Raw genomic sequence first — 16,996 nt, forward strand, 5'->3', positions numbered from 1 at the left:
GCAGAAACCATAAGGACTTCGATAAGGTCATCTTTTGTGATAAGCCTTTTCACTCTGCCCAAAAACTGGCCGTCTGATGATTACATGGACACCTAGAGAGGCCCAGAAGAGTGTCTTTTGTAAAATGTGAGAATTTCTGATGATTTGGGGGTATTTTCAAAGAGGCTAACAAGGCAGATTTATCTCTCCGTAGGGTGTATGAACGTGCCTGTAGAGGAAATGTGCTTAAGACCACGATTCCCAACTCTGGTGACCAGGACAATTACTTACATACATCAAGGCCAAATAATCCCCTTAAATTCCATCACATCTAATCCAATATCAAATACAACATGTATAAATCCACTAGATCCAGATTTTATTTGGATCCGCATCACACTGTACTCACTCATAGGTACCTAGCCCCCTAAAATATGGCAGATCTTTTTTTCCCATTACATTACATCAAGATCCGTGCATTATTCCCTGAGAAATGTTTGAATGTGTGCAATGCAATGATAAATAAAGTGAGAAAAAATACCCTCATCCCTTTATCCAGATCCGTACCAAAAGTTATTCAGGGCCAAGACTCATCCTCTATCCAAGTTTCATGGAAACCAGGTCAGTATGTTACCTGCCTATTTGTACTATTCGATGTTGCATATTTGTATGTTTTTAATCATATGGTGTGCTAAGTGTAGCAAATTTAGCTTTGTTATACTTTGGGAGAAGTCAAAGGGAAATCCGACGATAAAGTTAATCTAATCTAATCTAATCTAATCTAATCTAACCTAATCTAATCTATCTATCAAAAAATATAACATGACCTCCTTGGTTAGCCTTTTACCAGCATTTGTATGTATGTGTGTGTGAGCATGTGTGTGTGTGTGTGTGTGTGTGTGTGTGTGTGTGTGTGTGTGTGTGTGTGTGTGTGTGTGTTTGCGTACGTGTGTGTTTGTGTGTTATTGAGACATTTATGACAGGAATCATTCATTCTGCATAACATAACATGCTTTGTCAGGTTTATTTGTCATACACATATACAACAAGATGAGCAGTGCTGTATTTGAAAGTTTCATGTTATCCTCACTGTTTGAAGAACCATTTTAAACTTCTGTGATGTTAATAAGCACTTTATGTGAATCACAGAATATGACAAAAAGCATATGAATAAATAAAATCCCAATAAAATAGTTTCATGCTCCCAGATAATTTGTATTCTTTTTTTCTCTAACTATTTTATCAAACTAATTAGTGTTGCTGATACTGAATAATATTGTTTAATTAATGTGAGCGGCTTGTTTTGAAGGAGGCAATCATCTTCCATGAATGACTCAAAATTAATTAATTTCCAACACAACACCTGGTGAGCAACTGTTTCACAGCCTCAGGCCAGATGTCATCAGTCATGTCGGAAACAGTTGCTTGTCTTTGCTTGCCCCGCTGGCCCCTTGTTTCTCTATCAGCCCCCTGGGTAAAGGGTAAATTGGCAGCTTTAGGATGATGCCATGGCACCACCGCCCTTCCAGAGTATACACAATAACAAGTTCTCCCAAGTGTGTGTTATGCTTCAGTAGAGGTTGTTATTCATGACTGATTAAAATTATAATTTAAAAAAAGCCACCTCAGCCTCATAAGTTATACCTGATGTGCAAGTTCACAAACAAGTCACCCCCCAACACACCGCACACACACACACACACACACACACACACACGCACACACACACACACACACAAGCACGCACACACACATGCACTCCTCTGCATATTGTGCACTTCCCAAACTTTTTTCTTGTTTTTATCTGTAGCTACTCCACTGAAATAGGAAATATGATTGAAGTAGGCCTCAATGATATAGAAATGCATCAATTATGTTCTTGAAAACACATATTTGAGAATAAATCTGCTCCTCTTTTTGCATTTGATGTTGATTTCTTTAACTGATATTTATAGGGGCAGATCTCTCCTTGTTTATCATCAGTTTTCCCAAATTTGCTTTGATTTATCTCCAAAAAGATACATTAATATCAGCCTTAAGGGGCAATTAATGTATAACAATCAGTACAAAAAGCTGACAATAGGTCAATTTGTCATTTTGTTAAAGTGTTAGTTCTTTACAAAAACTAAACCAAAGGCTGGAGACGCTTCTACTGATGGCCTGTTTTGTTCTGCAATGTTCTAAGGACATTTTCAAAGTGAACTTTAATATACCATTGTGACACTCATGCAATACGGAAACAGATTTAAGATGACAACTTGAGACTATGAAGAAACTTGTGCCAGTGTGTTTTAGAGAATCAATTACATCCACATAGCACATAAAAATCTGTATCAGTGCATGAGACAAATACATGCGACCAGGCAAGCTTGATCAGACAAACAGTTCTGTGTTCCCCTTGGCTGCAATGACCAGATAACTAGATTTAATTTTAGTTTTTATTACTCTAATCAGATCTCCCCTAGTGTCCCGAACCTTCTGTATTTTCAATGTAATTTCCATGGTGTCCAGATGAGATGCAATGTGTGATTGAAACACCAACATCTCTCTGATGTCACTCGAGGTTATTTGCCTTTTTTGGTAATGGCCAACAGGAAATGGGGGAGAGGTTAATATGACATATAACAAAAGTACCTGGCCAGAATGGAACCACTATTGTTGCATGTTACATGTTATGTGAGCCAACATGACTCTGCTTTAAAGGCAACTTTGTGGGAGATTATATTGCACTATTAAAAGATTTTCTTGAGGCCATGGCAATGGAGATGAATCAGATGATGTCTGTCAGCAGGGACGCAAACCCAGAATGAGAATGATGATGGTGCACTGTAAGACATAGAACCTCCCTCCACTGCGATGGTCTGTTCCTGACTCAATTCAAGTGGCTCATTGCTTCAGCCTGACCAAAAGTGGGAAGACAGAACATCACCCGGCTTCTCTAACCTGCCTTCACCATAGGTCCACAATTGGTCCATGAGAGGGATGCAAAATGCCAGACTGCTAAACCTGGAAACCGGTTGGAAAGGCATGGACAATTTAAGGGGCATCGGACAAACATTTCTCACAACAAAATCTTGTTACACCACGTTGAATCTGATGAAAGTCACTAGATGTATCTATCTGCTGACGTGGAGACAAGAAGTGGACAAGCTGTTAAAAATACTGTATCCCTTAAAAACAATGCTGTAACCTTATTTTTGAAATTACTGCCATTAAAATGTAACTTGTTACGTTACCGTTATCGACATCTTCACATTATCTAATAAGAAATACCTCCACACAGCGAACATATCCTTACTGGATGCTTGAATCACGTCAACTGAGCAGCTTTAGCATCACTGCTCACACGGTACCGTGTGCACCTGTGCCTGACTTCCTGCCCAGGATACGGGCACAGTTCTCACTTAATTTATTCAAGAACAGAATAATTCAAGATCTGTCAGTATCTCACATAAAGTAGTATAGTAGCTTGATTGTTAGAGTGTGCGTTCCATGTATAGAGGTCATGTCCTTGCTGCCTCTGCCCAGGGTGCTAGTCCAAGCTGTGGCCCATCGCTTGCAGTTTCATCCCATTTCCTGTCATCCATCTAAGCTGTCTCAAAAATAAAGCCATGAAAGGTGCTGGGGGTGCTGAGAAATGTGATATCTCAGTTGATGAGCCAATCACAAACCCAGGCTGCCAGCCTTTGAGACTGTCCCTGACCCTGAGTTGACATTGCCCAGAGCCTTCAGCATCTCCCCCAGTGCACTGCCACTGTGTAGCTTTTTGACTACTTCAGTGACCTCCACTGGGGAAATAGACAAGGTTTGTCCTGCACCTTCCAGCTCTGCCTTCCCTATGGAAGATCTGTCAGTCATGACAGGATTTTTGAAAGTATTCCTTATACTGTCAAACAATATCCTCATTCTCGGTCAGCAGTTCTTCTCCCCAGTCGAAACCAGCTGGGACTATGCCCTATTTTCCCTCCCCATATTATCCGCTGATTTGCTACAATCTCTTTGAGAAAGACTGAAAGTCCGTCTCCATGGTCTCCCCAGGCTCATGCCATTTACAAGGTTTAAAAGGTTTTGCAATGACAGCCCTTCTGGTTTCCCAGAAGTCACCTGGGTCTTTCAAGCCCAAAATGAGACCTTATTCTGCTCGGAGGCTTCCTTGACCTCAGGTGTGAACTTGCGGGTTCTTGGGTTGCCACCACGACTGGCACAGATGACATCCTGGCCATAATAATAAGTTTTGCACGCTCAACCTACTCCCTGATGTAAGTGTGAACATATTCCAAATTCAAAACACAGTTGCAGTTTCCATATTAGGGAAATTTTGAAAAGTTTATTTGTTTATTTGTTTCATCCTTAGCAAGATTTCATCCTTGGCAAGAGGCTGATCCCCTCAGTCATAACTGTCCTAAATAATAGGCCTAGGTGAACAGACCCAGGTGTTGTTTTGTTATTGCTACTTGGTTATGGTGTGTTGTTGTATGTACTGTTTTTGTATGATGTCTCATGTATAAAAACAAATTTCCCCATGAGATAATAACATCTACAGTAAGTCTAAGTATCAGAATATCTGGTAATTAAGAGGGAGAGTTTTGACATCGGGATCTGAAAATAATTTATTTCAAGAACTACACACTAGATATGTCAAAATGAGGAAGTGTTGGATTGAAACAACTTGTTATATTCTTCTTTGTCCCACTCCATTTGTCTTTACGTATAACTATTTCTGTTCTTCGTACCTGCTCTCTCTGTCAGACAACATTTTCTCACACTCATTGTCTTTTTGTCTTTCTGTCTCACTCTCTGTATGCACATCTCCATGGCTAATTGAACTATGGTTTTATTCTACATGCTTCTATCTCTCTTGTTTACTAGTTTGTAACTATTTCTAAATCTCAGTTAGAATCTGTACTCAGATTGCTCTGTCTTAAGTTGTGTTTTCTTCTTTTTCTGTCTGTTTTTCTGTCTTTTGCCACTGTTCATCTGCACATTCAAGGGCTTAATAGAGGATATGGGGACATCAGACTCTCAGGGGCTTTAATTATCTCTGATCACATATTCCCGTGAGGACAGCTGTGATAGAATTGCAATCTCTGTATTGTTCACCCATAATCAGCTTGTTTTCAGAAAAAGAAAGGCTGAGCCTTTTCCCGGTGTGCATAAACTACTTTGAGTCTTACATCTTGTAAGGCATGCTTACAAGAAAAAAGGAAATAACTGTGTCAAAATACTCAGTATTCTGTCTTAGGGCACCTCAGTCCATCCTCATCTGAGCATCACACTGGGACATATTAAGTGAAGAGGAAAACCTGTATGACCTGAGGCAGCACAACATACAGTATTGACTACACAATCAGTTGGGCTCTGTTTTGTAGCCTGGGGGCTTTGTCATGATAATTTTATGCACAACATCCTAATGACAGACTAATATTCACCATACTAAACCTGTTTGACCCCATGCAAGAATAAGAACACTTATAATAAAGACTTCAAAAAACATTGAAGTTAAATTAAATCCTTTATGGAGTCTGCTGAGGTTAACATTATTTTGAAAGCAAAATAGGTATTTACAGTTTCTATTTCTCTGTGTAGTTCTCCGTGTGTAACACATTTGTGTTTGTCTGAGTGTGTGTGTGTGTGTGTGTGTGTGTGTGTTTGAAAGGTATGTGACTTCACTGAGTAGCCCCTTGCGACATGGGTCGACAGCCTGCCTTTTCACATCACTGAAGGATGAGTAAGGCCTAGTCAGGCATGACATTGTGACAAGACACAGCTCATGTCTTTCTCCATTATGGTCAAGTGCTCATTCCAGTGTCTTGTTATTGTTGTTACTGTGAAACTGAGGCTCTTTTTCCATTGATCAGAAGCCCTGAAGAAATTAATTAAATCTGACAGCTGTTATATGAGGCATGTTGTATATAAAGGCTACGGGGCAGGATCCTCTGGATAGCTTGTCTGTGAAGTGTTGACACGATGAGGAGGTAGCAAGATAGGACCTTATCTTGTGTAAAAGGACTTGGGTTTATGATAAGATGCTTTGTCACATATTGGTTTGAGTAACAGATGATTTTGCTATGCTGACTTTCTTTGAAATTTTGCACCCCTTAACACATTTCGTAGATGTGCTTGTCTGAGTCTGGTCATAACGTCTTCTTTTCTTTGCAATAGCTCTTGCTTGGTGCTGTTTGTTGCTTTGTCAGCTTTCATGGTACATGTTTGGATCATTTGCTGCTTAGACAGTGTATCAAAACATTTATGAATTGAGCTTGTCATATATTTTTTGTCAAGGGTATGTGGTGACTTAGCTTAAAGAAAAGATGAATCAATTTTGTATGGGATCAGTCGTGCTGAGTCTTCTATGGAGAACGACCAAGCTTGTGTTTTTGAGTTTGCTTTGGTGTGTCATCCTTCCTCCTGCCAACTCCCAACAAGACCAGAGTCTACAGTGCAAAGTAATCCCGGGTTCTATGTCCCTGCCTGTGCTCGAGAAAAATGGGGACATTATTTTGGGGGGACTCTTCTCCCTTCATGATATGGTGGTGGAACCAAGTCTGTCCTTCACCTCTACGCCTCCTCCCACACAGTGCACCAGGTAAGCCATGTTAAGTCATCAAAATGCTGTGGCTGCAAAGTTTTGACTAAGCAACTGTGATCTCTGCTCACATTTAGCAACAACAATTAGCTACAACATTAAAACCACAGACAGGTGTTATGAATAATCTTCTTGATCTTGTTCTGCTGAGAAACCTTGGGATACTGTGTACTGACATGCTTGAGGGAGGCAACAAAGAGCTGAAGGTGTTGACCCGGCCTCCAAATTCTTCCAGATCCCAATACGATCAAGCATCTGTGGGATGTGCCAGAGCAAGTCTGATCCATGGAGCCTCCATCCCCCAACAAAAAGGACCCAGAGGATCCACTGCAATTGCCCCTGTGCCAGACACCACACAACGCCCCTAGAGGTTTTATGACCATGCTTTGGCAGGTCAAAGCTGTTCTGGCTGCACAAGGGGAACCTGCACAATGTTAAATAGGTGGTTTTAATGCTGTGGCTAATCAGTGTATTAATGTGTTGAAAATTAAAAATCAAACCATCTTCTCTCTTCTTCCAGATTTAACTTTCGGACATTTCGTTGGATGCAAACTATGATCTTTGCAATTGAGGAGATCAACAGAGATGGCGAACTCCTTCCCAACATCACACTCGGCTATAAGATCTATGATTCATGCAGTACACCCCATCAGGCTCTGAAAGCTGCCATGGAGGTAATGGGGAGCGAGATGGATTCAGGGGTTGAAGGAGACAGACAGAGAAAAGCCACCTGTCATGGGGCGGTACCAGCAGTGATAGGAGATGGAGGCTCTACTCAGTCTCTCGTTGTGGCCCGTTTCCTGGGAGTCTTCCATGTTCCACAGGCAAGCTCGTCACAGCATTTTAACAACTGTGTACCAGTGATTTACCATAAGTTACAGCCGGGCATGATAGAGAGAGAGCATTGGTTTTTGCCACATTATGTCTTGGCGTTACTGCCACTGGGGAGAGTCAAAAACTCAACATTTATTGGCTTTAACATTTGAATACAGGCACATAACAGCATTAGCTGGTAATGTTTTCACTTTGTAAGTTTTTGAGTGTGTCATCAAAGCAAAATGTAGTTCTGTAGACACCAACTGTAGGGAACTACCAGAATATTTAGGCCAGAGTTTACTTTTCTGTCTGTGGACTAATTTTTGTTAGTACAAACAGGTCACAACTATGCAAAATGCAACAACCAAACTTTCCAGGTGTGTGGTTAAGATCAAATCAAGGCTGAATTTGAAATAGGCATGGTCTGAATGAGGGCAATGGAACTAGGCATTTCACATTCCTGGCCTATTTTTTTTCTAGTGCACTCTAGCTTAGCTGTTACTGTTTCCACCTTGACTGTCTGTCAGTATGTGGACAGACTGTATAAAATACAAGCCACAAAACGTTACAGGTACGATTATTACTGAATAGTCATTGGTCTCAACATGAACATGTTGACATTTGTTGCAACTGGTGTGATCCCATCACAAGATGGTCTTTATTTATTTATTTATTTATTTATTTATTTATTTATTTATTTATTATGTTGGACATTGGAAATTGCTTATTCCAGTAGGCCACTGTAAAAATGAATCTCACCACTTGTGTTTCCCTCCATGCAGGTTAGTTATTTCTCCAGCTGTGCATGTCTCAGTGACAAACATGAGTTCCCTGCTTTTTTAAGGACCATGCCCAGTGACTTCTTTCAGGTTAGAGGCAGCAGTCATTATGTGACATAACCTTTGTACACAAACAGAAGCATGTCCACATTTCTATCTCTGAAACAATATAAATTATTCTCTGTCCCTCTCCTCCTCATACTATCCCTAGGTAGATGCACTAGTACAACTTGTCAAGCATTTTGGCTGGACTTGGGTGGGTGTGATCGCAGGTGATGATGCTTATGGCCGTGGTGGGGCAAACATCTTTGTAGATGAGGTGGGTTGCACAGCCGTAAATAAAAATAATGCACGGCCATTGTCTTATTTTCAAAGCTGAACATACTTTGAAGATTAAAACTTAAGCTGTCATGTATCTCTTCTGTCGCTCTCTCAGGTTAGAAAGTTAGGTGCTTGTGTCGCCCTCCATGAGATCATCCCTAAGAACCGAGCACAAACTGCTGTTTCATCTATTGTTTCCAGGATCCGCTCCTCTGGGGCTCGGGTGATTTTAGTGTTTGCCGTGGAACAAGATGTAGTTGCATTGTTTGATGAAGTACTCAGGTATGATGCTTATGTTCAGAGTCGCATAACTCAATACCACAGTTTCACTGAATTTGAAATTCTGATGTGTTTATCATCACAAAAATGTCATCTGCATACCTCTTGTATTTAGAGAGGGGCTCACTGGGATACAGTGGCTGGCCAGTGAAGCTTGGAGCACAGCTGCTATCCTCTCCACCCCGAAAAAGTATCATCACATTTTGCAGGGTTCTCTGGGATTTGCCATTCGGCGAGCAGACATCCCAGGATTGCAAGACTTTCTACTTCGTTTGAACCCCAAAAGCCCAGATGCCCTTGAGGATCCCTTCCTGATACCCTTCTGGGAAGAGGTGTTTCAGTGTAGCCTGGGTGTGCAGGCTGAAGGTCAGGAACATAATGTTGAGGATAAACCTCGATGCTCAGGAGCAGAAGACCTGAGGAGTGTGAAGAATATTTATTCAGATGTGACACAGCTAAGGATTTCCTACAATGTCTATAAGGCAGTGTATGCCATCGCCCATGCACTCAAGGCTATGAGAAGTTGTGTGGAAGGAAAAGGACCATTTCCTCTGCAGGCGTGTGCTGATACAGACAATATCCAGTCGTGGCAGGTATCATACCATATGTTCCCTAACTGGCTCTGCATCAACAAAAGTTATAAACATAATTTATAGATTTTTGTGATACTACAAAATGACCCAATGTACTTGCTGTCCTTAGCTACTTCACTACTTAACAGAGGTGGAATACATGAACTCGTTTGGTGATGAAACCAAGTTTGATGATAATGGAGACCCCATCGCCATGTATGACCTGGTTACCTGGCAGCTGACACCAAATGGAGAAATTGACTTTGTCACTATTGGCAAATTTGATGAGACAACCACAGCTGGAGAGCAAAAACTCAAGATACAGGAACAGAACATTGTATGGAATGGCAACCAAACTGAAGTAGGGATCTCAATAGTATCAAACAGCTTTTTGCAAGTAGCATCTTCTGTGATAACATATTCACTATGTGACTTTGTTGCGACCAATGCAGTATGTATTTCATGTTTTGCTCAGGTTCCCTTGTCAGTATGCAGCAGCATTTGTCCCCAAGGTACCAGGAGGGCGATCAGACCTCACTTTCCTATCTGCTGCCATGATTGTGTGGTTTGTACAGCTGGGGAGATTAGCAATTACACTGGTGAGGAAACTACCCACATTATGTTTATAAATCTGACCTTGCAGTGGTAAATCCACAGTATAGCAGCTAAAGACTTCTTGTCTCTCCTTAAGATGCCATAGAGTGTACACGCTGCCTGCCAGAGTTCTGGTCCAACGCTGAGAGGACAGCCTGTATCCCCAAACAGGTGGAGTTTCTCTCCTTTAGTGACACCATGGGAATCACACTGGTGACGATTTCCCTCATCGGCTCCTTCTGTACCTGTGTTGTGGTCCTCATATTCTCCTGTCACAGGACCAGCCCTATTGTCAGGGCCAACAACTCTGAGCTGAGCTTCCTGCTGCTCTTCTCCTTGACTCTGTGTTTCCTGTGTTCTCTGACCTTCATCGGCCGGCCCTCTGAGTGGTCCTGCATGCTGCGACACACAGCATTCGGCATCACCTTTGTCCTCTGTGTCTCTTGTATTCTGGGGAAGACAATTGTGGTGCTAATGGCATTTAAAGCAACACTTCCAGGCAGTAATGTCATGAGGTGGTTTGGGCCTGCGCAGCAAAAGGCAATCATCACCTTTTGTACACTGGTCCAGGTAAGACTTCTTCTAATTGCTTTGAATACTCAAGGGCATACACGTTAAGTGTAACAAACAACAAACAAAATGTCTCTTTTCATACAGGTTATCATATGTACTGTGTGGCTGGTAGTTTCTCCCCCAACTCCACTGCGATTGATGCCACGCGAGAGCGCTGTCATCATCCTCCTGTGTGATGAAGGTTCACCGATAGCATTTGCTCTCGTCCTGGGCTACATCAGCCTGCTGGCCTGCCTCTGCCTCCTCTTGGCCTTCCTGGCAAGGAAACTCCCAGACAACTTTAACGAGGCAAGACTCATCACCTTCAGCATGCTAATTTTTTGTGCAGTGTGGGTAGCCTTTGTTCCTGCCTATATCAGCTCTCCAGGGAAGTACGCCACAGTCACAGAGGTGTTTGCTATCTTGGCCTCCAGTTATGGACTGCTTGGCTGCATCTTTGCGCCAAAGTGCTACATAATCCTGCTTAGGCCAGAAAAGAACACAAGAAAACACCTGATGTCCAAAGTTGTCCTTACGGACAAATTTTAGGCGATCATATTTCCCACAATTTTAAAGACTCTATTCACTGGACTTCTTTAAGATAAATAAAATATGTTATATATGTTTATACATGTGCAATTCGCTTTAAAATAATTTCAGTAACTGAAGGTCGACATAAATTTCCTCCTGTAATTAAACATTTATTGTCATGGTTTGGGTTTTTGGTTTAGTTATTGATTCCTGTTTTATGTTGTAAGGTTCATCGTCATGTGTCGTGTTGTATTTCTTCCTGCCCTTGCTCTCCCGTAATTGTCCTGATCAGTTCACCTGCCCCCAATTGTACTTTCCTGTGTTTGATCCATATGAGGTCCTCCCCTTTTGTTCTTTAATGTCCTGCTGCTGCTGCTCCTGAGTGTTTTGCATTGCATTCACCTACTCTGCTCCGGTGTGACATTTACATTTCACCACCAGATGGTAGTGGTGTGCTGTCAATGCTGCATCCTGACATTCATCATCTCCTATCTGGAAACAGTGCTGTCACACACAGTCCTAACAATAACTTTCTCAAATATTTCCCTTTGTACATTTTCCTGTAAACCATTTCAGTCTGATACTACAATAAATTTGCCCCTTAAGTGTAGTTCAAGATGCACTTTAACTTTATGAATTCATTTAATCAGTGGGATAAGAAATAAGAACTGGCAGAACAATCACAGAAACAAATCAAAAGAATAGACCAATGTATGATGTAATCCCCTGAAACGTCTTGTAGTTTCACTCCCATGTTCAAGAAAAATATATGGGTGTGCACTATAGTTACGCGGCCAACAGTTTACAAAATACATGAATCAGTTAAAGTTTTTTTTTCATTATTTTATTTTATTTTTCCAGCACCATGATACTCCTTGGATATTCTCAGTGGGAATATGAGGGACAGCTCATTGCTAGAGTTGAATGGGGTTTGGCAGGAGTGTCCATGCTGATTTGACCCGAGATAGGATGATGAGGCCCAGGGTCTCTGAGGTATGCTCTGTGGAAATCCCAGCTGTCATTGGTTAATTAAACCCTCATACTCCAGAGGCCTTTACATATAAACATCACGCCTGGCTGTTCCCTACGATAACAAACTAAAACGTCAGAGACTTTTCCTGCTCTCCACAGCTGCTCTCAGGCTAACATTGATTATCCGCCACTGATTGATCTGTTGTTCCTCCCAAGTCAGGGGAATAAATTGGAAGACAGAGAAACGCCGGGTGTCTGACGTCCATCGGGGACAGTTGGACAGAAGGGGCAGATGGACAGCAGCGTTTTATTGACAGTGTAATACTCAATTTACATTTATTTCTAACCTTCACTATTATTACCCCTTGCAGTCTATCCCCTCTCCTGACAGCGAGTGCTATAAGACGACAGATAGATTTCTCTGTAGTGCACAGCCGGTCTTTGTTTCATTTCACAGAATAATCCTTCAGATGGTAGCGATATTTGCCTGATTTAATTAAGGGGAGCAGAGCAGATCCTCTCCATTCGAGGGTTAAATAATTTGAATGAGAAAACTCTCCACCGCAATTTCTTCAATAAAATGAATAGGCCATCAAATCACAGGCACACAGACGTAAAATGAAGTGTGTCATGACTGTGAAAAAATATATTAAAAGAGCAAGTGAGTATAGCGAATAAGTCGAGAACTCATAGAAATCCATTCCCTGAAATGCTAAGAAATGGCACGTGGTGATGAGAGGGTAACTCAAACATGTATTAAGGGGATGACATCTACTAACATGGAGCTATTTGCTCCATCTTGTTTCTAGGAGAATGTTCCAACCAGATGTTTTCCTTTAATGACAGAATACTTCTCAAGGGACAACCAAGGGTTTACATTAGCAAAAACAGATTAGAAAAGTAATACAAAATGTGTCATGAATACAAAGTCGTGATATGATATCTTGGGGTGACGGGAAGTGTTGGCAGTAAAAGCACTGGAGATACAGGGATGGATAAAATGGCACAATCAAATTCAGCAGCCATGCAGTAAATTTCAGTGCTGCAGGCAGTATCGTTTGTTTTGTTTTGACAATGTCAAAAGTGTCTCTTCAGCTTAATAGTCTGTTTTGAGGGAGTAGTTTGCCACGTTGTTAAGCAAATATGTCTGCCAGTTGGGAATGCTAACAGTCCACTAGGGACTTGTAATCGACAGTTACACTATCTGAGACGTCCACCCAACCATTTGCAACTAACATCAGCAACTGAGTTGGGAAAACACAATTACAAAAGCGGCAATTTTTCTTAGGTGTCAGTCGTTGGCTGACAAGCACCATTTTTGTGATTATTGAACTGGCAGAAGTCTGACATCTCTTGTCTGGATTGTTGAAGTGGTGGTCACTGAAAGATTATGTAAAATGTTTCAGTGAACATGACAAAACATAGGCCAACAGACAGGCAAAGGGGAAGAATATTTGCCACTAGACCCTTACCAACATTTTGCAATACAAATCCATGTAAACCCTATCCTATCTAAATACGACCATAAAGTTGAATAAATGGCTCAATAACAGCAGGTTTGTTTAGCTGTAGAGCTGTTACATTTTACGTTATGCTGTTAACTTCTCTTGCATAAATATTACTAATGAGAGCCGGACACATGATGTAGTGTGACAGAAAAGGGATTTAAGGGAGCAAGACACTTGTAACTGTCATGTGTCTAATAATTGCATATGTAAGAGAGAATATTAAATGTCTTGCAATGATTGAAATCATGACCATTTCTCTTTGTGTGATGATGACGTCTCCTTCACAGTAATCCTGGCTTTTGGCAATATTTCTTTCTTCAAACTAGTTCTTTTCAGGTAGCTTTCTCTCCAACTTTCTTTCTCCTATTATGTTAGTGAGAGCCAGTGTCACAGAGAAGACGGGCACCATAGAAACTGCAGCTGAAACTAATGGTCGCTGCCATAATAGCACCATTCACTGGGGCCCGCGCGGTTGCCTACATTATACAGGGCAGTGAATGATATGAAAGACTCAAAAATCCCTCGAAATTGAACTAGCGGCAGTGGTGATAGCTTTTATGATATGCATGAGTCACTGTGCTAATCTAATTAGGCACCAGATCCATGTTAGGGCGTTCTAAAATGGGAGGACAGATACGAATCGTGTTGACAGAATGCGATCGAGAGACAGCAATCGAGTTTCTCACACTGAATAATAAGAGTGAGAGAGAACAATTTGCAAAGTGTGCAACACAAACACTCAGAGCCGGTGTGTGATGTGCAAATGTTTATGATGGGCTGTCCGGGTGGCACCACACTAACTCATGAGCTGATAATATGATGAGAAGATTATTTCTATTTATGCAGACATACATATGCAAATGTTTTGCTGCAGTCTCCAACAGCAACAATTCACAACTTAGATCACATTATGTGCAGACAACACAAGCGCAGACAGAGAAGCGACAATATTTTAAATATGAAGAACACTGAATATAAAAAAATATGTTTTTTGTGCCTTTTCACCAATTCATACTATCTGGCCAATCTTTTGGGGTTTTTTTTTCAGGGAGCAGAAAAGTAAAACACTTTGGGGCAGAGATGTATAAGCCTGAGGCCAAGATGGCTCTCCACTGCAAAATTACACTTCCCAGTTGAGTTAATGCAGGTCACTCTGACAGTAGCATACATATACTCAGCATGCTGAAGGTGAACAACTTTGACATTGTTAAAGTTGTTGGGGAGTTTCCCTGCTACAGCACAGGAGGCTGAGACATCTGAATAGTACACTGCAGGTGGAACCCTTAAGTCACAGCTTTTAATTCAGCCTCTTCTCATAATTTGAGCTGTGTGACTTCTTCGCTCATACAATTTATAGGGTTAACAAAACCCAACAATGTCACATTAGGGTTCAAACCAAACTTTTCCAACTTATCTAAAAGTATTAGTTAATTTAATGTTTCGAGCAGCATAACAAAGCAGACAAATTTAAGGTTAACAAAGGGCAGACCTGACCACCAGCAGACAAACATTTCTTGATTAAAAAAACAATTAAAGCAGCAGTATGAAGTTTTGAAGATTCAATTTAAACTCTGAATTTTAATAATTACAATATCAACTCAGTAAGAATATGAACCCAGTCAAAGGTGGCAGCGTCCGCCAAATATAAAATGAGTAAAACATTATGAAATTGTGTTGTCCTTTCAGATCAGTTTGTTTATTCAGTTTCTGTTAACAAAGGGTAAAATGTTTTCCCCAAAACTACATAGTGCACCTTTAATAGGCTAGATGAAATAAAAATCAACATACAGGTCCCACTATTTCAAAATCTTTGGCAGTTAAAGTTAAAAGTTTAGAGTTTAAAAACACTTAACTATTCATACAAACCAACTGAGGAGCATAAGTCACACTTTGCGCTTCATATTGGTCTGGTTGCTACCTCATAAAGCTACTATTTGCTTGCACTTTCCACCATTAATACAATTTTTGGGAGTTTTAAGATGTAAAACATTTTTTTTTTGTTCCTCACAGAATGTCAAGAGTAAAAAATATAAATAAAGGGAGCGACGCCATGGAGTTACTTAAACTTGACGGTTGATCGTTGCCTGCATGCAGTACAGGAAAATCAATTGTGAAGTTATTAATGATTTATTCATATGTTCAAACAAATACAATGAACCCTCCTAAGTCAGCAGACAGTCTGAGCACCACACATCTCTCCCTTTCTACACAGCTTCTCTTGTACCAGGAAGAGCAGAAGAGACAGATACATACAGACACAGGCACGTTGGATCAGGTAATTTTGTAATATTGTATTGATATTTCAGCACATATTGAGAATTCAGAGGCAGGGAGACGTTTTGGAGTTTCTCAATGCATATAAGAGACACAAAGACTCAAAAATATGTAGCTTATGTCTGCTGCCTTCAAACCCTTGAGAGAGCACAAAATGGCCAACAGTGTCACTTGCCAGTTGATGATGTTGTATTTGAGTCTCCAGTCTCTTCAGATTTAATCCATTTCTTCAAAGGTGCTGTAAAGTTCAATGCAGGCAGGCAAGTAGTGGGCATTCTAAGAGAGAAAACAGTTGTTTCACATCACTTCTGAAAATACTAAAGACTTCCACACATCGGGACACTGGAGTTATTGCAAGAGCGATAACATACACTGCCTAGTAAACATAGTCAGTGATACTTAACTGGGTCACGTCTGTGCACAAACTCTCCCCAGTGACTCATCACAGCCAGTAGATGGATAGATACATTGCAATCTAAAAGACGCAGCTATTTGAATTAAATGAGAAAAGGATGACTTTCTGAGTAAAAGTTAAAATGATTGAAAGACTTTTTTTTCCCATCAGGTGTGTTCACCAGTAACCTCTGAGTCTGGGACGTTAATTGTAGCCTCCATGTCTGGAAAGTGCCCAAAACCTGCATTTTCTCTACACCTACTGGTTACAAAAAGATGTCAGATTGTATGTAAGCTCATGAGAAAATGACCCTTCTTCTCACTTGATTAATAGCCTCAGTAAACAGTTTCCTAATGAGTTTTTGGTCTCAATTGCTACTTTTAAGTCATCTTCAATGCAGCCTGAAGTTCAATTTGTAAATTATGGTCCCATTAAAGGTCTTGATACATCAAGGATGAGTCAAATAAATGACACGAATATGCAAAATACTTGCTTAAGAACTATTTACATGGGCAGCAACACAAATTGCAAGGCAGGGGCTGTTAGAAAGAACAGTGCCAGAGCTGCAAGAGAGCCTCAAGGATCTTGGGTGTCTCACTGCAGTACTGACTGGCTGGCTGGCTTGGATGTGATGCGACGTTGGTTTTGCATAACATGATTGCTTGATGCCTTAATTTGCCTTTTTAGACATATCATATTTGCTTTCTTTCTGACATAAACATCAGTTTAATAAAAACAAAATGTATTTGCATGAAAAAAACCTACCTTGTGATCGAGTTCAGTCAAGTTCATTGACACCTCCCTGTCCCCAGGCTCTCAATCAGATTCAATCAGGTTAT

General features: G+C 40.8%; 1 protein-coding gene across 1 annotated transcript; it reads left to right on the plus strand.

Annotated features, from left to right (window-relative positions):
* The first annotated feature begins 6,305 nt into the window (after positions 1–6,305).
* LOC119008646 (extracellular calcium-sensing receptor-like) lies at positions 6,306–11,027 on the plus strand. Its single transcript, XM_037079194.1, has 10 exons — positions 6,306–6,565; positions 7,086–7,389; positions 8,164–8,250; positions 8,372–8,479; positions 8,597–8,763; positions 8,876–9,353; positions 9,463–9,693; positions 9,808–9,931; positions 10,024–10,496; positions 10,584–11,027. Exons 1-10 carry the CDS (start codon positions 6,306–6,308, stop codon positions 11,025–11,027), a joined length of 2,676 nt encoding a protein of 891 aa, XP_036935089.1.
* Positions 11,028–16,996: the final 5,969 nt, after the last annotated feature.

The sequence above is a fragment of the Acanthopagrus latus genome, chromosome 2, assembly GCF_904848185.1.
Source record: "Acanthopagrus latus isolate v.2019 chromosome 2, fAcaLat1.1, whole genome shotgun sequence".
Lineage (NCBI taxonomy): Eukaryota > Metazoa > Chordata > Actinopteri > Spariformes > Sparidae > Acanthopagrus > Acanthopagrus latus.